General features: G+C 49.6%; 10 protein-coding genes across 11 annotated transcripts; 4 read left to right on the forward strand and 6 right to left on the reverse strand.

Moving 5' to 3' along the window:
- Positions 1-1668: 1668 nt before the first annotated feature.
- On the forward strand, positions 1669-2583 carry PV09_04388 (uncharacterized protein; the record flags this gene model as incomplete). The annotated part of the gene is made up of 2 exons (XM_016357720.1): positions 1669-1831; positions 1883-2583. 2 exons carry the CDS (start codon positions 1669-1671, stop codon positions 2524-2526), a joined length of 807 nt encoding a protein of 268 aa, XP_016214512.1. The 3' UTR covers positions 2527-2583.
- A 1683-nt stretch (positions 2584-4266) lies between these two features.
- Positions 4267-5659, forward strand: PV09_04389 (uncharacterized protein; the record flags this gene model as incomplete). The annotated part of the gene is made up of 3 exons (XM_016357721.1): positions 4267-4873; positions 4926-5248; positions 5303-5659. 3 exons carry the CDS (start codon positions 4267-4269, stop codon positions 5657-5659), a joined length of 1287 nt encoding a protein of 428 aa, XP_016214513.1.
- Positions 5660-6249: 590 nt separating this feature from the next.
- PV09_04390 (uncharacterized protein) lies at positions 6250-8090 on the forward strand. Its single transcript, XM_016357722.1, has 2 exons — positions 6250-6472; positions 6539-8090. The coding sequence occupies exon 2, from the start codon at positions 7014-7016 to the stop codon at positions 7761-7763; it is 750 nt and encodes a 249-aa protein (XP_016214514.1). The 5' UTR covers positions 6250-6472; positions 6539-7013; the 3' UTR covers positions 7764-8090.
- PV09_04391 (uncharacterized protein) lies at positions 8008-9437 on the reverse strand. Its single transcript, XM_016357723.1, has 4 exons — positions 9187-9437; positions 8833-9104; positions 8615-8757; positions 8008-8556 (listed from the first exon to the last, which is right to left on the reverse strand). Exons 1-4 carry the CDS (start codon positions 9394-9396, stop codon positions 8435-8437), a joined length of 747 nt encoding a protein of 248 aa, XP_016214515.1. The 5' UTR covers positions 9397-9437; the 3' UTR covers positions 8008-8434.
- A 213-nt stretch (positions 9438-9650) lies between these two features.
- On the reverse strand, positions 9651-12256 carry PV09_04392 (uncharacterized protein). Its single transcript, XM_016357724.1, has one exon. It carries the CDS (start codon positions 12050-12052, stop codon positions 9908-9910), a length of 2145 nt encoding a protein of 714 aa, XP_016214516.1. The 5' UTR covers positions 12053-12256; the 3' UTR covers positions 9651-9907.
- Positions 12257-12511: 255 nt separating this feature from the next.
- On the reverse strand, positions 12512-14045 carry PV09_04393 (uncharacterized protein; the record flags this gene model as incomplete). Its single annotated transcript, XM_016357725.1, has 5 exons — positions 12512-12854; positions 12967-13086; positions 13147-13550; positions 13607-13691; positions 13786-14045. 5 exons carry the CDS (start codon positions 14043-14045, stop codon positions 12512-12514), a joined length of 1212 nt encoding a protein of 403 aa, XP_016214517.1.
- Positions 14046-14940: 895 nt separating this feature from the next.
- Positions 14941-16432, reverse strand: PV09_04394 (uncharacterized protein). The gene is made up of 3 exons (XM_016357726.1): positions 15894-16432; positions 15703-15800; positions 14941-15650 (listed from the first exon to the last, which is right to left on the reverse strand). The coding sequence occupies exons 1-3, from the start codon at positions 16250-16252 to the stop codon at positions 15187-15189; spliced, it is 921 nt and encodes a 306-aa protein (XP_016214518.1). The 5' UTR covers positions 16253-16432; the 3' UTR covers positions 14941-15186.
- A 578-nt stretch (positions 16433-17010) lies between these two features.
- On the reverse strand, positions 17011-18688 carry PV09_04395 (uncharacterized protein; the record flags this gene model as incomplete). The annotated part of the gene is made up of 2 exons (XM_016357727.1): positions 17011-18007; positions 18039-18688. 2 exons carry the CDS (start codon positions 18686-18688, stop codon positions 17011-17013), a joined length of 1647 nt encoding a protein of 548 aa, XP_016214519.1.
- A 476-nt stretch (positions 18689-19164) lies between these two features.
- PV09_04396 lies at positions 19165-20810 on the reverse strand. 2 transcript variants are annotated; one of them, XM_016357729.1, is made up of 3 exons: positions 20544-20810; positions 19831-20488; positions 19165-19773 (listed from the first exon to the last, which is right to left on the reverse strand). In XM_016357729.1, exons 1-2 carry the CDS (start codon positions 20550-20552, stop codon positions 19937-19939), a joined length of 561 nt encoding a protein of 186 aa, XP_016214521.1. In that variant the 5' UTR covers positions 20553-20810; the 3' UTR covers positions 19165-19773; positions 19831-19936. The 2 variants fall into 2 exon arrangements, with proteins under 2 accessions (XP_016214521.1, XP_016214520.1); XM_016357728.1 differs by having other exon boundaries at positions 19165-20488.
- Positions 20811-20936: 126 nt separating this feature from the next.
- On the forward strand, positions 20937-24641 carry PV09_04397 (uncharacterized protein). The gene is made up of 3 exons (XM_016357730.1): positions 20937-21803; positions 21861-23989; positions 24074-24641. Exons 1-3 carry the CDS (start codon positions 21251-21253, stop codon positions 24152-24154), a joined length of 2763 nt encoding a protein of 920 aa, XP_016214522.1. The 5' UTR covers positions 20937-21250; the 3' UTR covers positions 24155-24641.
- Positions 24642-26042: the final 1401 nt, after the last annotated feature.

Consider the following 26042-nt stretch of genomic DNA (forward strand, 5'->3'; position numbering starts at 1 on the left):
TTTGATGCTCATTTACAAGGTGTGCTGTTCCCAAGCGTCTCATTTGGGGACGTGGACTGCGATTATAATCACAAATTACAAGTGTACACCTATTGTTTAATTTGCGCGCGGCGTTATATACATCGTTATCTTCAAACTATCCTGCCTAAAGGAAGACAGAAGATTCGCTTAAAATTGCGGTCGCTGGAGTTTTTGCTATTTATTCTAGAATGTATAGCAGAAACCTCACTTTGAACTTCCGCTTGGGCTTGGAAAACGCTTTGCATTTCACCAGCTTAGCATGCCCGTTATCCGCTTGATGTCAAATATGCACGGCAATTCCTACAATCGAATTGTCTTGTATTACTATGGAAGACTTAGCATTATACACCGCTAGTAAATGAGAAAAAAAGCAGTATTTGTTTTGGTGCAGAAATGGTTGTAGCAGTCTCTCCGTCCCTTTGTCCTTTTTGCCGTTGGTTGATTACCAGCAATGATGCTATGACACTCAATCCTTAACGGGAAGTGCTTCCAGCCGTGCCCAAGAGCACCGACGTTAAGCGGAAGATGCCGTGGTTGAGTACTGACAGCAGCGATTAACCCATTGACTAACTTAGGGAACATGATGACCCATGCAGAAAGCTCAAGCCTACAAGACGTAGCTTCATAATGTCCAAAGCGGTAAATGATATCCTAATCTACTCAAGGGAAGATGAAGATCAAGGCTAGGGCTATTCTTGTAGACTCACCGAAAAGGGAGGAGGGAGAGTGGTAAACTGGCTGTAAAGAACTATGGCTAGAACAGCTAGGACTAAAACTAACAGCGGAAGAAAGGAAAAGACGCAAGCAGAAAGGTTCTTCGCGGGCAGCGCCAGGTTCATTAGCAACTTCCGCAAAAGCTCACCACACCGCGAGTCCTTTTCAGACCGCTCCTGTCGAGTGTTCATTTTGTGAAACGTGCTTTGGCTGACTCATGCTAAGACGAATGTCAGGTTTGGACAGCCCCGATGGGAAGAGAAAAAGAAACAAAACTCTACAATCCAGCACTTGAACAGCCAGCGGAAGGATTCTTGGAGAGCATCGCCACATCGATCATGTCCAGGCTCATGAAGAGAGATCTGTCTTTCGGTCTGTTCGCCAATCTCATCAAATCCGGCATTTGCAGCTTCTCATAGTATTTCAAGTCGACGTCGCACAGACTCGAGCTGAGGCCCCCCCACCTCCTCCCTTGACGCGGCGAATTAGTTCCAACAACGGACGGAATATGCCACCTTCGCTCTCAAAATCGCGGTCGGCCATCACTGATTGACCCAAGCATCGATCTTGACGGGACCGAGACCTTTCTTAAAAGAAAACCTGTTGTCTAAGATTGCGTGTGTTGAGTTGCAGCGAAGGCTGTGCACGCTGGGTGTTTTGCATCTGCGAGCTAATCGCAACGTGACTTGGCGATGCCGAGACAACAAGTCGTCTGAAGAGTCGTTTCAACTTTCGGCAGCCTCAAACCCCGTAGCGGCAGCGACGAGAGAGTATGGAGCACTCAAATACTAGGCAAGGCGCGTGTGAACTTCTGCTTTGATTGTGTCGTCTGCTGGGCTTTTCCTGTCAGAAGTCGTATCTTGGCTCTGCCTTCGCTAGGTTCATTTCTCAATTTGCGTTCTGTCTTGAGGACAGCAGGATTTTTTTACCAGTATGCTTTTTAGACTCAGAATTTTGGCCCTGGTGGCCTCGATAATATCTAATACCCTGGCACAAACCCCTCAAGATTTTTCCCCAGGCACATTGGTCAAACTCGGCGTAGCCTTTCCCTCCATCAACATTGATCCCGTCGGAAGTGCCTTGCAAAGCTTAGACCGTACGAGATCGCTCTCCCTCCTATACTCTTGACACTAACACGGCATCAAAGAAGCGAAGTCTCAACCGGTCATTTCCGTGCCGATGGCAAATCTCGTGGGAAGAAATGGACAGGTAGATCCGCAACAACGATTTATGGTCATGATGATCGATACGGATGTGGTCCAGCAAAACATCAGAACGACTGTGTTGCACTGGTTCCAGCCAGATCTGGTGATCGATACTACGTCACAAGGCGGCATCATGCCGCAGTCAGCGCCAGGTACAAATGCATCCTCCCTCGTTACGCAGGCTCTTTCGGGCAACATGACGAGACTCGTGAAAAGCTCGACGCAGAGCTCGGTCGGCCAGACGAATTACTTGCCACCAGGCCCGCCGCCTGGACCGGCACATCGATACGTGCAAGTCCTCTTCGCGCAGCCGAGCAACTTCAGCGTCCCGGCGTGCTTCCAGAACGTGCTGTCGAAAGGAGGCAATTCGACAGAGCAAAGACTGGGTTTTGATATCAATCAGTTCCTCGCCGCCACCAATGTGGTGACGCGGCCAATCGCAGGCAACTACTTTAGAGCGCAGAATCCTCAGCCAGGAAGCTTGGTCGTCAATACCATCGGAACGGGATTGGTAAATGCAAGATGTCCTGGTGTCACTGTAGCGGGGCAAGGAATGCCGGCGGGGGCGAAGCGATGGATTGGCTGAAGAGTGTAGGTTCGGCGGTTGATCTGGATACTATAACCTCCTTGCACGATACTATAGGCAATTGAGCGAATCGTGTGTGATAAGATTCGTGCACAGGCCCCATCATAAAGCAATGTGATCTGAGACAGTTGCAGTCATCAAACAGGAGGCACTGCGTTGGGTACTACCTATGATGACATGATAGAGATGCGAAAGAGCCTAAGGACTTGAGATCTACGCTAAGAAAGCGAGAATAAGCCGAATTTGTAAGTTGGTAAAAGAGATGTGACATTGATGAGACTTCAGCGTAATTGCGGACTTGGAAAAGAGGACAACTAAGGGGTTGGCGAACGGCCGCCGGGCGCTCACGACGCAGGAGTTTCTGTGGCAAACTCATGCCGGCTCCCTCACTTTCACACTGATGCTAGTGTTTGTGAAAGCAGTGGTAGCGTCTTTGGCCACAGCAGTTTTTGCCAAGGAGGTTGTGTACAAGTGTTCGGCACCTCCGGATCGTCTTCAGATCGTCTCTATCACGTGTCGAGATCTGCACCACGCGATTTGCGCTCTCATTGGGCCGTTAAGATTGCAAACAACCGCAAGACGTTTCAAGCCAACACCTTCCCCAATGGCACCAAAACTTCATGCAATGCCGCTGGCCTAAGATGAAAAAAAGCTCATCCGCGAATCAATCACAGTGCAAAGGTTGGCTGGCGGGATGGAGCACTTTCCCCTCGGTCCGTTTGCTCAGCCAACGAATGGGCACCAAGCTTCAACCACCATGGCTTCTTGAAGCTTATCTTGCCTCCTGGTCAAATTACCAACCCACGCTCATGAGCGCAACCTTGCGCGTTCTAGTTCCTGCGATGGCGAGGGGCAGCCTCTGCCTAGGCAGGCCCATCGCGGCTTGCTGCCCTCTTCGCCCTGCTCGATCCGGTTCCGATGGTTGTTTCCAAAGAAGTTTGTGTGTGTAGGTAACCAGACGATTTTGTCCTCGAGCATACAACGTCTGCATCACGCCTTGACAGTGGTCGCCCGCAACGCAGTGCACAATTGCACCGATCGCTGCACGCAGTATATCTGTGATGGGGGAATGGCCGACGTAGACGGGTGGTTGCCCTGTTCCTAGCTAGCGGGTTATACTATCTCATCCCAATGCGGGACGCCTTCCGTGCACCTTCCAGAAGCAATCCTGCCTCATCTTCATTCGCTGTTGGATAAGATCACAGGTGCGCCGATAGCCACGCTCTACCTTGTTGATACTCACAAGGCTCTATCATTGCGATCTGCCTCCGCCTATCCATATTCCATGCCAATTAGACGTCCACCTTCCTCAGATGCTGTGGCGCAGATCCGTAGTCAGACGAATGCTGAGCATCATTGGCTCCATCCACCCGGATTATCGGCTCGTGATTAGCTGCTAAGTACGATCCTTTGCAAAGCCCAATGTCTTCGCCGAGTGCTTCCATGCACTTTGCTCACCAGCATTCTTCTGCCTAGCACAAACCGATGTCACGTAGCTAGGCCCCTCACGTTGAAGCAGCAGGCTCATTGGAGAAGCTGAAACAAGGCGTGGCCATCAATATCATAGTCCTCACGGAGGCAATAGCGCAAAGCTGTACCAAGATGTTGTATAAGAGGGCGTGGTTCAGCATTCCCGAGGCCGAATCCAGAGTGCCTTACTCCTCCAGAGTGTTGTTCAATTCCTTCTTTTCACACCTTCCTTCGTTGAGCCTCAGTCTCTCTCTTTTGCGTTGATTTAAAATGCTCACCTCGATTGCTCTAGCAGGTCTGCTCACCGCACCTTTGCTGGCAAATGCGGCGGTGGTTCCCAATCGCCCGCGTACGTTTCCTAATGGCATGAAACTATACACCCCTCGTGCTTTTGCCGAACGTAGTGCAGATGTTGTCACAAGCAACTATGCACAACTCACACGTCAGAATGCCGGTGCTTCGCACAGCAACGCCATTGCAGTGATGCGCTCCATCAACGCCGATGTCCCAAGCGCTTCACTCAACAATGCCGACGGTGTCGAGTACTTGGTATCTATGAAGTGGGCCGACCAGGAATTCCAGGCAATCCTTGACACTGGCAGCTCCGACACCTGGCTGATTTCTGCCGACTTCACGTGCACAGATGCGCAAGGCCAAACTCAGAGCGCCAGCCAATGCGGGTTTGGTCCGGGCTACTCTGGCCAGATATCGACAATTTCTGGAGAACAATTCAACATTAGCTATGGCGACGGTGAATTCGTCACTGGGGAGATGGGGACCGTTGACGTCTCCATTGGTGGCTTGACCGTGCCGAACCAGGAGGTGGCTCTTGGTACTTCCGCGTATTGGCAAGGTGGAGGAGTCGCCTCTGGACTCGGTGAGTTTAATATCAAAATGAGGTGGGTAAAACAGGGCTAATACAGAGAAAGTTGGTATGGCTTATCCATCTATCACTTCTGCATTCGATTCCAGCGGCCAGCGTACCCCGTATGATCCATTCTTCACCAGCGCTTACAAGGAGAATCTAACTGCCCCAACGTTCGCGCTTGCTCTGATGCGGGGCTCCTCTGGTGGTTACATAAGTTTCGGTGGTCTTCCACCAGTCCAGGGCATCAACGGCACTTTCGCCCAGACGAGCATCGAGGTCCTATCCGGTTCCAGTGATTTCGGCAATGAACTTTCCTTCTACACCATTACACCAGACGCAATCGCCTACCCAGGTGCTTCAAAGAGCAACAGCGCCCAGTATATCGTGTGTTGACTTCCTGCTCTTCATATCACGTGAGGTTCTGACTGTGATCTACAGGTTGACAGCGGTACCACGCTCAACTACATGCCGTCCAAGGTTGCCAAGGCTATAAACGCTGCTTATAGCCCGAAGGCAACACTTGACTCGCAGAACCAGGTCTACACCGTCGACTGTAGCGCCACTCCGCCGCAGTTTGGTGTCACAATTGGAGGCACAACCCTCTACGCTGACGCCCAGGATATGATCCTTGGAGTGAACGACCCAAGCAATCAGATCAATGGAAAGTGCATCACTGCTATTCAAGATTCCGGAAGTTCCGGCGTCTCCATCCTCGGCGACGCTTGGTTGAAGAGCGTTGTGGCCGTCTTTGACGTTGGTGCTTCCGAAATGCGCTTTGCTGCACACTCCTACTGAGTTTGGCATCGCTATCGAGTGATGTCTGTGACGACTTCGAAACAGATTCTTTTGATGACGTGGTTCGATCCGTGACACCTATTACAATGTACACTACACGCAGCATACTATTTGAGGGTATACCAGTTGTCAAGCGAGACGGTGGTGCTCTGCATACATATTAGCATATCAAATTGAAGAGTAATCTTGACGTCGATCTAACTCCAGATCCATCATTTGTTCTCAAACTCTTCTAGTCAATTGGAAGTCGTATGCTTTTCGCACCTTGGTGTTGCAGGTGTTATTGAGTCAGCCCGCATAGTCTAGTCCCGTCATGCACACTTAGGCGCACACTTCCGCTCTCACCAGCACCGGCAATTTTTTTTTGGTCAAATACTCCGAGAAGGATGACAGCGTCACAAGGATGGAGTTGACCACGCCGAAGAGAGGAAGCTTTTTTCCTTTCGATGCGGGACGTGTTGGAAGGCTGAGGATACTGGCCCCTAGTGGGCACTAACGCAGGCTGCGCTTGGTCCGGGCCGATGGCGGATGGCGGGTACAGCACGCCCCAGGTTTTTTTTCGAGTGAGAGCGTCCAACATCAGCTGCACACCCCACACTACTGACACTCCAGACGAAAATACGAGCATGGACATTCAACCTTATCCGAATGCTGACAGAGCGATCCTTTTCAGCTTCGGTCGGTCTCGCCTGGGGCGGTGACACCGAAAAGGTCAGGCACGTCGTGTATGGAGCCGTCGTGGAACAGGGCGCGTCACGCTACCCCCCTTCAGCCTAAACGGGCACTCGTCGCAACGCTCTTCTCACCATCATGGTGGGTGGTAAATGTGATCATCCGGTCGCTTAATGCGCGCCGCTAACATTCCATCTTCCTCTGCAGACTTCGAGAATTCGGCCACTGCGTCGCGTCTGGCTCCTCGCGGATGGGCCTCGCCTCGATTTGGTGCAGCTGTAAAACAGCAACCAAAGGAACAAAAATAAGGGCAAGCCTGTTGGATCCCCTCTGCTGGGACAAGGCAGCTACCAGGGCGTCGTCTGTTTGATTTGAATGGCCATATCGAGATTTATTTTGGATGAATCATCGCCTTCGAGGCCGCGATCCGCGCTTGCGCAGCCTGGGAGGCTCTGCTTCACGCATGAACTGGTCATGCATATAAAAGCCTGCAGCTGAATGCTGCACCTTCGGCATAGGCCTGCACATCATCCTTCTTCGACCCAAGGAATTCGCATCTTCGCCTCCCCTTCGCGTCCCTCGTCTTCGACTCCGTTTCCCCTGTATTGTGGTCCTTAAATCTGGCGGGCGTTCTGCCCGGACCCGGCACTCAGATTTCCTACTGACCATCCCTCCGGTCATCATGTCCCGCCTCAGCGCTTACAACAGGAATCACTCCTTCCCACCCTCCATTCGCTACGTGCAGAAGCCGTCGAAGAGTCTCAGCCAGCCCCTGCCAGACATCGACGACGAGCCTTGGGCACACTTCCTTGCTCAAGACGAGGACGAGGATGAGCAGTTTGCTGACTACCTCCACTTTGATGCTGGCATCTTGGCCGGTTCCGAGACGCAAAAGAGGAAGGCCAACAAGTTCAGGTCCTTTTCTGTCGAGGCAGACCGCAATATAAAGCATCACCACGGTGCCCTCCACCGCCGCCAGCTGGAGCATGGCTTTCTATCGCAGCAGCGGCTCAGAGCCCAACATGAAGACACGGATCGACCCATCCCAGCCTCTAAGAGGTCTCTTGCCATTTCGGCTTCCGGTGGATCTGCTCGTCGTCAGATGGTAAGGAGGCACTCTGGTCATCGCCACTCCTGGCAAGAGCCCTCCTTGTTCACCGTCACGGAAGAAGTTCCTAGAATCGTCGTCTCCGACTACGACGACGACAATTCTTCAGTCAACAGTTTCACCTCCACCGACAGCCTCGGGGAGAGCCTCTCTGAGAATTCGGGAGTTGCGTCCGAAGAAGCTGTTCCTCAGAGCTCCGGCGTTGCAACGGAAACTGCACCGGCAGCGCCGCCGAGTCCTAGAATGATGGCCTCGATCCACCCGGCAGAGAAATCCGACTCTCAACTCAATCAAATGTGGCTAGTGGAGCGTGCGCGCTTATGACTATCTAAGGCGGTGAAAGCGGCGAAGGCCTTGAGTTGCTTCTGAACAATATCACTGCAGGCGGTCTGCATGACCAACGGTAAAAATTGATCCTGATCGTTGCATATCTATCTGGTGTGGGTTTGCCGGCGTACAGTTGTCTGGAACTCATTTTTTCACAAATCATAGTCGACTGGAAAAAAAAAAAACATCAAGGGTTGTCATACTATTCTTAGATGCATCTCGGCAACGAGGAATACGGTAAAGGGCCTTTACTTGCATCGTCATCTTGTATTAAGAGATCATAATTAATTGAATCTATTCACTGTTGACTTCAGCGTTGTACGCCAATTCATTGCTCTCAGGTGCATTCAGCGTCGGACTGAGTTCAATACGAAAATTTTCGCGAGGGAGAAAGCCAGCAATGCTGGAGGTGATGATCAAAAGGGGTCCGTCTCGTGACCACCCATTGCAAATAAGATCGACTAGTGGGTGTGAAGTGATTACGGTAGTGTGCGTGGCTTTGTCTCCATCATTATGCAACATGTCTGAGGCAAAATGTAGAACTCCAAAACGAATGACGTACCACGTCGTCTCTGTGCCTGTGGACTTGGTAAGGATTCCTGAAGTACGTGTCGTTCTTCGGTCTGTTTTGCGTATCTTCCCGTCATGGAGGCAAATCGCTCAAGTCATCACTGAACAAACATCCCTCCATCGACCGCGACGACCTTGTTTGTAACATACGAGTTCTTCACCATCCACAACACCGTGTCCGCTATCTCGTCCGGCTTGCCGAGACGGCCGATGGGGATCTCTGGGTTTGAGAGTCAGCCATTGAAAAACGGATAGGAAGCGAAGGCGCCGCTTCTTACTGGAAGCCAGCTCGTCGTTGCTGCCAGGGAGCATGGCCGTGTCCTGGATCAGAGCAGGAGCCACGCCGTTGACCGTGACGCCCTTTTTGGCGTACGCTCCCGCCATCCAGTGGATCAGCCCGTGAAGCGCGGACTTTGACGAACTGTATGCAAAAACAAAACTCCAATGTCAGTTACAGACGCTCCGGAGCCCCGTTCCGAACGAGGGAGCCACTCACGCGTAGTGCGGCCCGACGACGCCGCCCGTGAAACCGGCGACGCTGCTGCAGAAAATCACCCGGCCCCAACCTTGGGCCTCCATTGCCGGCATGCACAGCTGCGCGAGGAGAAAGGCGGAGCCGCAGTTCGCCCTCCACGTCCGCTCGAACTCGTCGACGGAGACCTGGTCGATCGAGCTCAGCCTGTGCTTGGACAGCGTCGTGCCCGCGTTGCTGTACAGGATCGTCACCTTGCCCATTTTCTCCTCCACCGCCGCGTGAAGCTTCCGCACCTGCGAGGCTGATCAGCGTGTGATCTCAGTCATCGAATCGTAGTGAGAATCAAGGGAAAAGCAAAAATCGAGGGCACCGGACCTCATCGTAGTCCTGCAGATCCGCTTGAAAGCTCTCAGCTTGAACGCCCAGGTCTCGCAATTTCCTCGTCAACTCATCCGCCGTGGCTTTGGCAGAGTGGTAATGGACCGCAACGTTGACTCCCTCGGCTGCAAGCTTTAAGCATGTCGCTTTGCCGATGCCACCTGTAGCACCGGTGACCAAGGCAAGATGTCCACTCAGAGCCGTCATTTTGTATTACGCAAAAGAGCCGATGACAAGATAGGTCTGAGTTGAGGAATTAAGGATAATCAAAGCTAAGTTACTGCTAACGTCACATGACATCATAGTCCACTACTGTGAGAGAGCTAGTCAACATAGCAGGCCATTGCTCTTGTTTTCAAGCAGCCGTCCATTTTCGGATGCATATGCTACACTGGTTACTTGAACGAAATGTCTTAAATCTTTTTCATTTCACCACTCAATCGGCTCATCAAGTTGAATGTCCACAATGTTGAAAGCTGTATCTTTCGTTCAACCAGAAGGATGAATCACCAGACGAGATTTATTCTAGCTACCTAATACATTGAACTGGCAGTTTCTATGCTTGGCGTAATAATAATTTTATGTCTGCTCTTCGTACCGTTCTATAAAAAAAGCTGCGCAAATGTCTAATGCCAAAAGGTTGGCTATCCCTCTGTCTGAATACGTATGTTAATGAATGAAATCGTGAGTTTCGATCTATATCAGTCATCTGTTCCGCTCAGAGTTCATCATGATCGTCATGCTTGTATCCATTCTTCTTATCGAATTTATCTGCATCACTTAGACCAACGTCCTCGGACTCTACGTTCACCTCAAATAAGCCGCTCCCTCGTAAACCATCGCCTTCTATATGCGTGACCTCAAGCTCGAACCATGCATCACCACGAGGAATATCGTCGATGCTTACCTCTGCTCGAAAGGTTGCGTTTCGGCTCAAGCCTATGTCGAGCTCTGTGATGACTGCATTTCTGCGTACATGCCGCACACGAACGTTTAATGATAGCTTCGAAGATATCGGTGAGACTGTAATTACTACATTGTCCATCGCGTGGGCATCGAACTGGAAGCGTCTTGGCTCGGAAAGAGGTGTAACGTAGTCTCCTATGGATAAGCCTGGCAATAAGAGCGTCGCTGTGTCTCGGGCATTGTCGTACTGGGTCAAACCACGAGAAACAACATGATCGAGAAAACTCGCGACGGCGTGTTGACTGTGAAGCACACTATACGTTCCGCCTGTTTCTAACACTGCAGCGATAAGCTCTTCCTCCTTGGCTTTGCCGAGAGCAATCTCAACATCCTCCATTGGGCCAACATGTGGCTGAGAGGGCGGCAGCAAACCCAGATGCACGCGAATCTGCTCTTCCGCAGCACGTCGAATATGGGTAACCTGGTCTCCGAGATGTAAATTCCTAGTGCTGGTCAAGGCAATTATAGCAGTCTTGTTGGTGGGCAATCCGGTCGTATTCTTCAGAAGATCCGTCAGGACGGTTGCAAAGTCCAGCCCTTCGTTAACAACAGGCAAGACGTTCACGTGCTCGACTCCGCCTTCTGCATCTGCTGCAGCTGCCCTATTCATTTCACTACTAGACCCTCGACTTTTAGTTGCATTCTGGCTAGTGATGCCTTCACCTGGACCTTCATCATGTGGCTTGCCCTCAAGCTCTTCTTGAAGCCACTTGTGTACAGGCATTTGCATCTCCGCGATGCGATAGGAATTTCCCTTTGCCATCTCAACATCCTCGATAACCGCGACGCGACGACCGTAGCAGTCTGTGGTAGGATTATCCCGCACAAGTGCACATATTATAACATTTCCACGTTCTGTACCATACGTTCGTCGAATTTCCTCCCTAAAATGACGCCACTGACGACGAGTATCTCTAATGGCTGCAGAAACTGCCCTTTCAAAATTGCCTGGAAAATCGCTGCGTGGTGTACCGGGTCCAGGACTCTCGGTGCTTCCTGTCACAGGATCAATGATACCGTTGTCTTTGTTTAGAGTGTGATGAGTGATGCGGCCTGAGCAGTCCTTGGAACCTGGCTCGAGGGGATGCCCAGCTTTCCCTTCTGGGCCATCAGTCAGAATACCACCAAAACAACCTGTGGAAAGGTTGTATGGAACTTGCTCGCTGATCTCATTTTCTCCTCGCAAGTCGAGGAAATCAGGATAATCTTTGCGATTTAGTCCGGGAGGGTTCGCCAGGCCGAATGGAGGTTTTGCATCGTCTGCCCAGTTGCTATGCGCGTAAAAATCCTGAACGCCATGCAACGCTCGTCCGAAACCCTCTATGGCGGAGCATTTAGATCTTGAAAACATATGCATCTGCAAGTCCGGGAAGGAGAATCTGCAATACGCCATGGACAAGTCCACATGGGGAGCAAAAATTCTCGCTTCCTCGTCAACAATTTTATCGGCTGCATCGATCCCCTCTTCGAATCGCAGTCGCAAATGATTCACGCAAGCCTGCAATGATGCAGTCGCTTCTTCTCTAGTACGAGGATAGACGTCTCCCAAACCCAACGATGCTGTATCCAAGAAATCTGCATTATCGCAATGTGCTTCCGGGCCTTCTGGTACTGGGTCCAACATGTCTGGGGCCCCAACCGCTCCGTTTGAGCCTTGGCCAACGTATCCATCAGGTCCCGATGTTCCAGCTAGCTGGTCCAGACTGAGCGGCTCGAAGCATCTTCCATCTGACACCATGTTTCCTGGGTGGCATGCAAATGCAGCCCTCGTGATTCTCTCATGCTCGCAATGTTGCCCAATAAGACCAGGCTCATTGATGGTGCCAAATCCATATGACGATGATAGTAGCAGAAAGGCAGCTATGCTGCCTTGGAAAGTGAATATTTTGTACGCCATTTGCTATGACTTCTTAGCAGGGGAGAGTGACAATCTGTAGCATGCACGAAAGTCTGATCGGTAAATAAATTCCATGTCTTGGGTTCGAAAAACCACGCTTGAAAAGCAAAAAATAAGAAGCAGATGGGAAAGCTGTCAATAAAGTCGCGCTGTCGCGACAATTCTCCTGTACATGACACGTTCCTGAGCTTTAGGTGGGAGAAGTCAAGGACAATCCCGGAACGCGTCCGTATCCCAAATCCCATTTTAATGAGGTCATGCAGCAGCCACGTGGCGCAGCACCGGCACGTGCGAATGCGGTGCAACTTTGTCGTTCTGTTTGAGCAACGGCCCCAGCCTTGGATCACATCCCCTGATCCTCTCCAAGGATCATGGTACGAGGGTCTTCACTTCTCGTCTAAGCACCAAGTTCTCCTCGCCAAACATGTAAATGCGGTCTGCATGTGCCCTGATCATGCCTCATATGTTGTCCTTCAAATTATATCCGACTCCATATTCTGCACAAACATCCCTAACGATTGGTGCCATCTCCGGATAGTAGTACTGACTGATGTATGGAAATAGGTGGTGCACAGCTTGGTAGTTCAAGCTGCCGCACATGAAGGTAGTCCAGAAATCCCCATGCGCGAAGTCCAGAGATGACTCGATTTGCAGTGCCGCCCAATCAGACTGCTTCCAGTCTTCGACGTTTGCATTTGAAGGGTTCGGCCAAGCAACTTCGTTGTTGACATGCGAGGCCTGAAAGATGAGCGTCAAGTATATGGACCAGAATAAATCTGAGACTGTGTGGAGAGCCAGCAGCCTAAGCAGCGAGATTTCAAAATAGTAGTACGGTATTAGATAATGATGAGCTGCGTAAATCGACTGCTTTCCGTTAACGGACTTGAGCTCAGACAACACCACTCTCCACTTACCAGAACAACAGCTGACCAAACATATTCCGAAGCCGCGGCGGGTTGATCTTAATATGCTTATATTTCCTGTCAACGAAGACTTGTTTATATTCCGTCAATTTCCTCGAGAGAATCAGCTGGCTGTATACGGGAAGCCAATACCACTTCTGCCACCCATAGTGCTTCCGCCAAGGCTGTTACTCGTGGACACGTAACAAGCCTGGGTCATCCGAGATGATATCTGGATCGGCTCCAACAATATTTGTGTACGGATGGTGCTCAAGTCCATGCTGGTAGAACCATACAAGCGTGATGAGTCCAGTGAAGCTCTCATACAACCTTCGAAGCACATTCCAGACCTTGGGGGACTTTGTAAAGTTAGCGTGGCATCCATTATGCAGGAATAAGAACCCCATCATTGCTCCTGCCCAACCGGTAATAATGGCACAAAGCCACGGAATCCAAGCTCGCGTCCAAGCAGTCGGTTTCGAAAACATAGACACGTACATGGCGAGAAATACGGCAGAAACGAATAAATATCTCAGGGTCATTCCAGGAGCTTCCCTGGGGTCGATTCCTATTTCCCTGAATAATGCGGCGATACGCTATGATGCGTTAAGACGTACTTCTGCGCAGTTGCTAGGTCCTATGAGTTGCAAACCTTCTTCACGTCATTATAGAAAGCGCTTTCCTTGCGATATTCTAGCATATTAGTTGCCCCTTTTAGATTGCCAATAAGATATTTGCTTTCGACTAGTCAGTCAAATCCGATCGATGGTGAACCTTAATCACACACCTGAGTATTCTTGTGTTTTTTTTTCGTCATGCATGCTCTCATACATTGCCGTTGCATCTCGTCCTATTGAGGCGAGAAGGAAGTCGCTGCCGCCGGGATGTTTATTCAAAAACGCTGTCAAATCGTAAACCTTGCCGCGGATGGCAACCCAAGGCTTTTTAGAAGTGTTTGCAGCTTCAACTTCCTCAATAGTAATGTCTAGTAGTTTCTTCTCGCTCTCTCTGTCTATGCTCTGTTCTTGGCCTAGTATTGTTCCGGGTCGTACGACTGCGCCCGTACGATTTTGTGGAATCAGCGGTTTCATTGATACAATGTCAATTAGATCTCTAGCTCCAAAAGACGCTAAAAGCACAGTTGTATGAAAAGATAGGATGCAGAAGTATTGTCAAGTCGGAAATTTTGTCACCTATATTTCCCGGCAAGGAACCTTGATTCGTGTCCCTTGAGGCATTCATTACTCTCTTTGCTCTGATACAACCGAAATATCTGAACATGCATATTCAAGGCGCTAGCATGGCAAGGAAAATGTGCGGCGATCATCATAAGGAGCTTGAAACAGACACATTCAGCACGCACATAGGAATATGAAGATTCCTCCTAGGATAGGGTTGCACGCCAGGCACATGCATCGAGAATCAGAAGAAGGAGGAGTACGCGCAGAGGTTACTTTCATAGACTTAAGCTTATGTTGATAGGGGTAAGCTTGCGGGAACACATGCCAACTTTCGGCTCAAGGTTGTAAATAAGACGATTGTCAACTCGGCAAGCTAGCACCAGGTTGATTTATTTTAAAAATCTTCCCGATTTGTGACCTTTTCAAGGAGTTGGGAAATGCTAAATTGTAGATCTAAGTGGGAAAATATCAGTCGGCTAGTCAAGCTTGTGCACGCAATGTGCGGCAAAGCCGCACATTCCCACGGATTTGGTTTAGGAGTATCGTCGGCATAGTGCTTGAACAAGTCCAATTCGAAATTGGATAACGACGCGTTTTGACATTTCCAAGCAGCTTCGGTAAACCTAGACTGGGCGTCCGTGATTGATTGGCGCACACAATCGCTGAACCGATATAGACATGGCCTGCCATAGGAGACGCCAGGCGATCATTAATGAACAGCGTAAGCTATCTGACTGAGGCTCCTAGAGTACTATTTACAGAATAATTATTGAAAGATCATTTGAGTATCGTCAGTTGTTTGCGGACCCGTCTTTAAGTACTGACGCTTTCGCTGCAATTTCAAGGCTGAAATTTAAATATGTAGAAGATTCGAAGTATATACAAATTATGCTCAATGAGAATAGACCTTCTCCAATGTCCTGTACAATCTGTACAATCATGCCAGGCATGCCATGCATAAACTCATCTCATCATCCGAATGATCATCTAAAATCTGATCACGTAAAATTTTACGACGCCCTGCTGCAGAAACAATCCTAAAAGGACAGTATTATAGATATTTCTTGCCGTTTGCGGCCATGGCAATATGCGATTGCGTTTGAGCTCTCTCCCTTCCTAATTGCACTATCGTGCTGAGCATTCTCTCTCTAATTTCCTCCAAGAGACGATCGACAGCTGTAGCGTCCAACCCTTTGGTCTCTACCTTTTCAAGCACCTTCACCCGAATTGTGCCTGACTCAAACTTCCACTTCTTCCATCCTCCCTTCATGACAAGTATATGAGCGTAATTTTCGCACACGACAGGTACCAGAGGTACTTGAGCTTGTATGGCGAGGTGAAAAGCACCTTTCTTGAAAGGTAGGAGTGTAGGTTCAACGCTGTATGACCTTGTTCCCTCGACAAATATGTAAACGCTTTGATAGGAGGATTTAATCTCTTTCGCGGCACCATCGAATGCCGCTCGAGCAGACTTGGAGTTTGCGCGATCGATAAATATTGTCTTCGAGGCCCACACTAGACACAAATCAGAAGAAGCACCCTTCTCTACGTCAGAATAACAACTCACTGAACTGGCCCAGCATTGGTGTCCATTTTAGGCTCGCTTTTGCTGTCACGGATGTGTACGGTGGGAACAGATGTCCAAGGAAAAGGATGTCGAGCTCACTAAGGCGTATCGTTAGCCTTGGTCATAGGGTCGAAATAATCTCAAGTACGTCTTGCCAAAAAGCAAGAGCTTTGAGTGAAATGTGCACTCACGTCTGGTGATTGCCAATAAGGACCATAGGCCTCGTCTTCAAACCCCCAAACTCATCCTCTATCGTAATCCACACGCCGGTGGACAAAAACATCACATACTTAAACGCCCTAGCTACAGCCCATTGTGCTAATCCGGGTTTACCTATAAACCTGAGCACCAATGATATTATAATACCGTACGCCGCGCATAGTAGCAACGACCATATGAAGGCGAAGGCTCGAGCGAAAAAAGTCGCTAGCCGCTTGGGATGACCGTTCGCTAGGGAGGAAGGAAGACAGAATGCAAGAGTGTATAATATTGCGTTTGTAATGAGCACTGGTGCGGCTATGTATCTTATGAAGGCATGAAGGACGATCATCGTTGAGGTCTAAAGTTTGTATCGCGAGGAGCGGTGAGAGTAATGGATAGAATTCTGCGCCTAAAGCGCAAAGGACGAACGTATTCTCAAAAAGCTCTGGTAGTTCTAGCGATTCGAAGCCGCATTAAATAGAAATTGGTTTAAATGTTGAAGTGACATGGATACTCTAATTGGTTGGTGTCTCAACAGCAGGTTTGTCCTTGTGATGCGGCCTTAATTTTCACAAATCCTTCGGAAAAAATTGCAGGGTCCGCCCTCGGCATTGACAACTTTGGACGAAAATCTTCAACAATCGGAAGCAAATTGACCTCATGGTTCAGCATGTTATCGTTACTCAACATTGTACGGAAGCGGTAAATACGTAGATCTATTAATTCAGTCATCACTTTCTCATTCTAAAACATTACTAGCGACCAGGTCGTCAACGCGTGGGCAAACATAACGCTTCATTATGCTCCACTTTCAGACAGAAGCGTCGGAAGTGTCTATTATAACACTATGATGAGCTCTTCGACCCATTCAAATGTATTTTTGATGGTATCTTACAGGAATTGTGATATTCAGTGTACTGATAACAATAACAAATGCATTGACAGAGGTGAAATGTATTCCGTCGACAAGTCTATGCGAAGAAATTAGTGGAAAACCGTGGTATTCGCTAAAGACGGGCTCTCAATCGACTTTAAGTATTCTTGTTGATCTTTTGCGCGTAGAGTCTTCGACTTGATGAACGGGAAAGTGAATGCCAAATAATGTCTTCAATAATACAGCATATCACTTTCAACGGTGTCTTGCTGACTTGACCGTGAACCTAGTGTCATTACGACTTTGCCAACCTTTTTTCGGCTATCCCTAATATCTTTGCACACCGTGAACGCGACAGGAATCTTTCTCCTCAATGTACCTGTCAACCCCGCGCCTCTCAGGATTTTAAGAGTGCTGAGATCGGCTGCGGCAAGCATGGCAATGCTGTTAAAGTTATTTCCCACCGGCACATCAGAGTATATCGCTTTGAGCGCCAGACAAGCAATGGAAAGCACAGGAAGAACCAGAAGCAAGGTCATCAACAGTGGGCTCCTTTTCAGCGTCGGATAAGTTTGTACGGTCCTGATATCGTTCACAGCTTTGCTGTAGCCTGTAATGTTTTTCCAGGAAACATGAGGACGGCTGGGTTCATCCAAACTGGAAATCCTCGCCCATACCATTGCAGCCGCCAACGACGGTACAGTATTCACGGGTTGGTACCACAAAGGCTTTTCGACTGTTCCAGCAGGATATGGTTGGCTGAAAGCTCCGGCACGATTATGCCAGTCGTATTCGCCCAGAAAGGCACTGAATATACTCTGCACACTCAACGTATTTCTCTGAATGATGTCCTGGTCCGCAAGTTGCGTATTCGGCAAGAGTTCGACGTTGGTTAGAGTAAGGTTGGTTGTCGAGATAACCCATTCAGCATTGGCTTCCTCGCGTGTAACAACAGTTCGGATGGCTTCTGATTCAAATGTTTCGTTCTTAGTGCTATTCCACTGTGCTAGGAATATGACGGAGTAGTTGGTCGCAACGCCTGAGCTGTCCGTTCCAGCCCATAATGAACTTGTGGCTCCATCGATTCCGCCAATGGCTTCGCGAGCTAGCCCGTATTGGTTGCTCAAGTTCATCCAATAATCCTCGCTCGCTCGCTCCTCATCTGTAGGATTGATCATCCGAGACACAGTTGCGTTCACTTTTGCTCGTAAGCGAATGGTTTGTTGCCCGCTTATTCGAGAAGTCAGATTTTGCCATATACTCTGGAAGAGGACAATCTACGATAACTGCTGTCTCGTTGTCACGAATATAAAGGGCGTAGCCGTATGTCCGATTCATAGCCGGATCGATCCAGAAAGGAATATACAGGTCAGAAAGTAAAGACAAGCCATCACCAATTCGTTGCTTGCCAGGAGGTGCCGTAAAGCCGAATGCGCCCTCCCCCGCCACGATTAGCCGCGTAGTGTTTCCTCCCGTGAAAGTTTTATAAGCCGCAGCAAGGCCCAGAGGAAGGCTGACGAGCATCAAAAGCACAACTCTAACTTGCCAATGCACTTGAGATGCCGTAAGATCCTTACGCATAAAGGCATCAAAATCCTGAACAGTTGATCTCCTAGAACTGGCCGCAAACACCAGAGCTGCTTGTTTAGCCAGATTGTCAAATATGAGGCCCATGACTGCTAAGAGAAAACCGATGGCGATGAGTTGATTCACCTGTCCAAGCATGATGGCGGCGGGTGGCCAGAAGATTGAAATTGTCGCAGCAGCAAGACAGATGAACTGCGCGACCAGAAAGACGACATCTTGCACTGGCAATCTCGATTTTCTGCCCGGAACACCCTGAACGCCCTCATTCTCAGTGATGAACGATTCTGATTCGACGTATTCGATTGAAGATTTCGATCGTTTCATATCGTTGTTCATTTGCATGTATTTGTGCGTTCTGTACATACTCCGTCTCCGTGGGAAGGGTGCTTTTCTGGATGCTATGGTATTCTATTTCCCTTCAAACTCCGGAAGGAAAAATCGAAAGTGGATGCAAAGCATAAAAACTAACAAAACATATATGAAGAGGCGCTCACGCAAAAGAAAATGAGAGAAATACGAAGAGTAGTTGTTACGCTTCAGACCCAGGGAGTGAAACCTTTAAAGATAGCCGCTGACATTTAGAACAAAGTACCTAGGCGCGCGCGAACGCAATTGAGCAAAACCGATGGGGAACATCGCAAACACGTTTAAACCCGTCATAAGTATATTGAGGAGGCGAGAGACGATTGGTAGATAAGGGCTAGAGACGCGGCCAAAATTTTGGCTGCATGAATCCTTCGTTTCAGCCTCATGACTATTTTGTTAGCGAATCACAATTTTGTACTGCGACAAAATAGGTGCACTGAGATTGATAAGAAAGCGAATGTTCCGTACGCTGTCATCATAAAAATGCTGAACATTGCCTTCTTTTCGTTGAACACAAGAGATTGACGTGGTGGATAGATATGAACAAGATGAACACAAAACTTGGCGGATGAAATCAAAGGTAGATTCGCTGTTGGAAGCCAAGTGTACCAAATGACTCTTGGTTTGGCTCAACGCGAGCACAACCTAAAACATGGTGATTTGGCTCATAACGAATATGTTGAGTCGATCTAGAACAGGACTGAACAGCTTTAAGACATTGACGTGCAGCATCAGCAACACGATCAACTCAACCGAGCACTAAAGCGAAAGTTCTCAAGACATCTGTGGTTGCAACAAATTTCTCGATGTACCCATAAGCTCGAAAGCGAATTAACCTGATCCGGCTCTGTGCTTTCCTTTCGGTAATGTTCGAATGCGACCATGAACCATAAGGCTCTCTGTGCTCAGGACTGCGCCAAACTGAGCGTCTTTTAACGGTAATAATGCCAGTAGATGATCACCAGCGTGGATTTCGACGCAGCGGACTGACGGCACCAATCTGCTTGCCTTCCGGGTACGATGCTGGACACTCACTTGGAATTCTGTGATCTCATTTAATGTTCGACTCCTCGACCCGTCGATGCTTTCTTTACACCCACCTGGGTACGAGATCCGGTAGAGAGAGTTTAACCTGCTTAGGACTTTCTGCACATCACGGGTCTCAAGGACGGCTGTCGACCACCTCAACATTTAGCCAAGGGTTCGTCATCTATAAACAGCCTTCTGACCGCCTCTCTTCTCCATTTTCATCTGCCTCTTACTTCCTACACCACTGCTAATCCCCTCTTCTCCCTGTGAAATTCCTCCGAACCCAGCCATACCCCGCTTTGCTCCCATGAAAGTAGTGTATGCTAGGTAGACCGCGTAGGCTGGTATGACAAGATAGAGCCACCATGCCCGATCGCCGAAAGCAGCGGCAAACACTACACACCCCCACGTCCAGTATGTGACATCCCACAAGAACTCAGTCAGTCCCTTGGCATCGAGATCCTCGCCTGCACTTTTCAGGTCGCCTTTCTCGCTTGTTGATGAGCTAGAGGGTGGCGTATATGTCGGCCGTCCGATTCTCTCCAACCAAAAGTGGATGAGGAAGGAGGGAGTGGAAAGGACGAGATATAGGATCAAGGAGCGAGTCGTGAAAGAGTGACGGAAGAGTAGAAGTCGTAGCAGGATAAAGAACGTGTGGACCGAGATTGAGAAGTAGAGGGTCTGGTTCAGTTTGGCAGCATTCCGTGCGGCGAGCTCCTTTTTGGCTTTCTGACAAGCTCAAGTCAGCCCGATTCTTGACGAGAGGTCAGAATTTCAAACGTACTTGTGCCATAGCTTCCTGCGGGACGCTTCTGGCGGGGGTGCTAGATGGCTAAAGCCAGATTGGCAGGGCAATTTTGCTCGAATCGAGCTGTTCCCTTGACGAGTGAACTTTTTCCGTAGCTGAAGCCACCAGCGGCGAACCAGGATGTTCGACGAGGTTGTTTGATGCCCGTGATTTGCAGCGACAGCTCACCATGCAAGCCGGGTGAGGATGAGCGCCAAAGGTAGGTCTGAGCAGAGGACACTGGTTGTGTTGTGAGGGAAGCTCGCGGTGCCTGGCTGGCTGGGCGCTCTCGATTAGTCTTCGCTGAGGCTGAGGACGCCCAGACCACGGGCTACGCTGTGGTTGGTACACCAACATCGCGAGCTTGCTGCTGAAGAAAACAATAACAAAGTCGAATCCGTCTCCCCCAATCTAACACGTCCACGGCCCACCGCACGTCACAACTTGACTTCAGTTGCAAGTCGGTTGCTGGGCCCCCATGAGGAACGACGCCACGATTAACCGCCCGCCTGCACAGTCGTGATCCCTCTGTCCATCTCAGGTTTACGTCCCCTCCGCCACAACAACACCGCAACGCATTCCTTCCATCTAGCACGCCTAGATCCGACCCATGTATCCCACGGCAGCAACCACGTAAATAATCCTCTCTTCCTTCCACAACGTACAAGCACTTTTTGGCCTCGGACTCCAGTTCCCGTACCGCAATGGTAACGAATCCGTCGCCGCATGCCGCGACGGCTATTAACCAGCTCCGGAATCTGGTTCACTACAACCTGGATAACGACCTACTTCCAAATGCTCTTTTTCTCGCAGGCAGACTATACGCTCTAGACCCCCGATCTCCTGAGACACAGTATCTGCTCGCTCAGTGCCATCTCAAGCTCGGGCAGTTTCGCGCCGCGTACGATTATTCGAAAGATGTGCGGCTACGCAGCAGCAACAACGCAACATCGGCATCAGCCTCTGCCGTTCTTGGCTGCGCATACGTGTTCGCGCAGGCGTGTCTAGCTTTGCGACGCTATAACGAAGGCATCACTGCGCTAGAGAGGTGTAGGAATGTGTGGCAGGGTCGTAATCACTGGGGAAAGCACACGGAAGGAGAGCGAAAACTTGGGCCAGATGCTCCTGCTGTGTGTAACTTGATGGCAAAGCTGCTCAGGGCAAATGGCGAAGAGAAGAAAGCCGCAGAATATTTTGCCGAAAGTCTCAAGGGGAACCCATTCATGTGGGACGCATTTATTGATCTATGCGATGCTGGTACGCACTAGCCGTTGGACATGATGTGGGACAACTGTAGTGTTAACCATCTCACAGGTGTTCCGATACGGACGGCCAACGTCTTCAAGCTGACTGACGACCTGAGACGGGGATTCTTTCCGACAGGTGCAGAGCTACCATCTGAGCAATCTGTACAGCAGCAGCAACCCCAGGCCCTTTCCTCGAGATCCACAAACAATGATCCCAATACCCCAATTGGTGGTTACGATCCTTTCAACCCACCTCGCTCAGCCGTAGATCCAGGCCTCAATCATGGCGGTACAAATCTAATGTCCCGTCTGAACGGTAGTAATATGTCAGGGATTTCGCTCTCTCAAGTATCAGAGTGGAACACGCCAATAGCTACGAATGGAAGTGGCATGCGCTTCGACGAAGATATAAGCATGGATGAGACTCATCATGCAGATAGCGAGGCACCCCCGGCTCCGCCCCGAAAGAAGACTGGACTGCAAGGATTGGCAGATCTGATCGACCCGCCAAAAATAAGGGCTATGACTACGAGAGGGAGACTAAAGCCGGATCAGGACGGTGGAGATGGAGCGAGCAGATCTGCGACAGCATCCAGCATTCCCACAGTAACTCACAAGCGGACTATTTCAGGACAGCCGCCGCCGCCACCAGTCCATACGGCCAGTAGCGTTAGTAGCGATGCCTCCAGTCAAGGTATACGAAGGAGTACGCGCATCCAGAATTCAGTGAGTGCCAGCACCGCTGCAAGTACCGCGAGGACGACCGGGAGCAGCACAAGTATTGGAAGCAGATTTGCAGGGGTCCTAAGTAAATCTGATGCAAAGGACAAAAATGCAACTTTGCCGAAGGCACGAGCCACAGGAACCAGAGGCAGGGCAGGGACGAGTACAGTGGGGAGAGTCGTCAGCGGCAATAGGAAAATGCTCGCACCTAGCGAGAGAGATTTGGTTGAGGGAAAGGAAAGCTCGAGACCGGCCTCCGCGGCAAGCACGGTGCGCGAGACAAGAACTGGTAATACTGGACATCAGAATATAGTGATCGAGCAGAATGTTGCTCAACAGCAGGAAGAAGACGCACTGAAATGGCTTCTGGATCTCTTTTCGAAGCTGGGTGAAGGATATTACAACTTGAGTCGGTTCAACTCGCAAAAAGCGCTCGATGTGTTTCGGACGCTTCCGAGCGCGCAGCGTGAGACACCTTGGGTACTTGCAAAGATGGGACGAGCGCTTTACGAGCGAGCACAATATAAAGAAGCTGCAGATGTCTTTGCACGCGTACGGAAGCTGCCCGTTGGCGGAAGTGTGGCGAGCATGAGAGACAGTTTTGGCAACGCTTCTGCCAGTGAAAGTGCATGGATTGAAGATATGCACATTTATTCTACAGTGCTGTGGCACCTCAAGCGCGAGATCGAGCTCGCATATCTGGCGCACGAACTTGTGCAGCTGGATCGTCTAGCTCCAGAGAGTTGGGTTGCTCTGGGCAATTCCTTCTCTCTGCAGCGCGATCATGAGAAGGCCATCAAATGCTTCAGGCGGGCCACACAGCTCTCCTCGACATCTGGTGGCGAGGGAGAGGGACCGAGGGGTGGAGGCGCATACGCGTGGACGCTTATGGGCCATGAACACGTTGCACAAGAAGAGTTTGACAAGGCGACGACCTGCTACCGCGAAGCCATAGCTTCGAACGCTCGCCATTACGCTGGCTGGTACGGTCTGGGCTCTGTTTACGAGAAACTTGGCAAGTATGACATCGCTGAACGGCACTACCGTATTGCTTGGAATGTAAACCCACGCAATGGTGTACTTGCGGTATGCCTAGGACATGTGTGCGAGAAGCTTGGTCGTGAAGGAAATAGCACTTCAGGTGCATCTGCAGGCTGGGTCCTTGATCCTCGTGGTGAAGGACGTGTTAAAGAAGCACTTGCATGGTATGATAGGGCCGTGAAAATGGATCCAAGGTCTGCAAAAGCCCGATTCATGAAGGCAAGGGCGTTGATGCGATTGGCGCAAATGCCGTCGACTGGAGCGGGACGCGCAGAAAGACTGGCGCAAGCGAGGGGCGAATTGGACATTTTGAGGGAGATGGCCCCAGAAGAAAGCATGGTGCATTTCCTACTTGGACGATGTTTGAAATTGATGGGTGATCGGGCCGGTGCGATCAGAGAAATGACGATTGCGTTGGAGTTAGACCCCAAGGTGAGTGTCGCCCCTTTTTGCACGTCATTACATGCATCACATCACTTTCCTCGCGAGATGAATAGCACCTGACCATTGGAATAGGCAAGCCCGGCCATTAAAGAAGCTCTCGAGAGTTTGGAAGTGGATGATGATGGTAGTTACGACGAGGACGAGGACGATTGACGGATTTGAACTCAAACATCCTACCGATGTTCTCCACCGCTCTCCCTTGTCGACTGGACGTTACCTGGAACCTAAATAGCACGCCTTCGCACGTCTCAGATAGTCTGCGGTCTCGGTCTGCATGAAATACCCTGTTTGATGCATCTTACGCATACCTCCCCACAACGAAGCATTGACGGACGAAGAAACCCTATTTTTTAGCCCTATTCAGCATTTTTAATTTTAGCACCTAAGGAGGAAGCTGAAAGCGATGGGAAAGCGGTTGCATAAACTTTGGCGTTCACTTCCTTGGTTAATCTTGCGCACGATCGCATGAAACGGCGGATAGCATTTGTCGGAGTGTTTGGGCACCATCGGTTTGACGAAGTATCAAGCGGATGGCTGTAGGATAATCATGAATGTAATGCATCTGATTTGGCCCTTATCAAGTCCAGAATAAACTTGCATGCTTTGTCGAGATATGAAGCTTCTGTCACGGGATGCTCTCATAACCTCAAAATTGGTCATTGGTTCTCCACAATGATTATTGCATTGATATAATACCCCATGCATTGCACAAGATACAGAACTCAGAAATCGTAGTATTCGAGTTGAACGGCAGGGCTCAGAATAACTTTGATCATTCTGTGACGGAATTCGAAGCTATTACCAACGAGCTCACGATCATGTCGCTACACTGACCTTTCTGAATGCCACTCTTTTTGTTCCGAAGATATTTGGCCACCGCCACGCGCCCCCTCGAGTCAGATGCATTTCTAGAACAAGGATTCATGCATGTCCCCGAATAAAAGCGTGAGGATATCTTGGCCTGCCGACGCCACCAAGGCTTAGAACTAACCGCACCGAAACTGTACGTAAATCAACACACAGGCGCACGGAAGATGGCGCTCAGGGGACTCGTATCTTCGCTCGCCCGGGCCTAGCTAACAGCGCGAATCAAGTGACAAGTAGACCTTACAGTGAAATGGTAAGTCTTTGTTTTTTACCAAGCGAGGCAGCATTTTGGGATTACGTCCATGAATAAACAAGGTGCGGCTGGGTCTGTTGACGCCATCGCCGAAAGAGAGAGAGAGAGAGAGAGAGAGAGAGAGAGAGAGAGAGAGAGAGAGATAAGGTACATGGAACGACGAGATTCTAGAACGATCAGGACGTACGAACTTCAGTCTGGATGTTGGACTGATTCACTTGGCTAACAAAACTGTTCTCGGCTCTTGGTCACAGGAGGGAGAATGCAAGACGAGTCAAAGAGCTTTTCTATGTCTTGATTCTGCATGGTGAATTTCTTCCGTAGTTTTAACCCATCTTGGTGTCTGAACACAATACGGAAAAACCGTACAAGCTATATTTGCCGTACTTTCCATGTTACTTTAAACAGTCTTTGTCATTCAGCCTTGCGTTCTTTACTCCTTTCTTATCCGCTCCTTTTCCACCCGCTATGTCCCGTTGTTGCCTTCAAATAGTATGGAATCTCAAAGTGATGAACGTTGTTAGCTTCATCAACACTGATCATGACCACCAAGCTTATGTCAAATGTGCAAGAGGCGACCGCAGATATGAGTATCCACAGTCACGCTGCAAACCCGCCCAGCGATATCGAAGCTGCACATGCCACAATCCCAATCGGAGACGACATCAACGAACAGAGAAAATTTGTTGGCTTCCTGGACAGAGAGGGCGAAGACGTTTCGTCGAAGAACGTCCAACATGGAATCCAGAAAATTGAGGCAACCACGGCGGTGTGGAGCAAGAGAACGCTTTTCATCGCGTACGGGCTGTGAGTTATGTTGCAAATGCATTCTTCCGAGGCCTGCAACTCATGAATTTAAAGCATCTTCCTTATCTATTTCGTCAACTCCTTACAACAGGGTATTGCAAACTCGCTGAACAC

This window comes from Verruconis gallopava (genome assembly GCF_000836295.1).
Source record: "Verruconis gallopava strain CBS 43764 unplaced genomic scaffold supercont1.12, whole genome shotgun sequence".
Lineage (NCBI taxonomy): Eukaryota > Fungi > Ascomycota > Dothideomycetes > Venturiales > Sympoventuriaceae > Verruconis > Verruconis gallopava.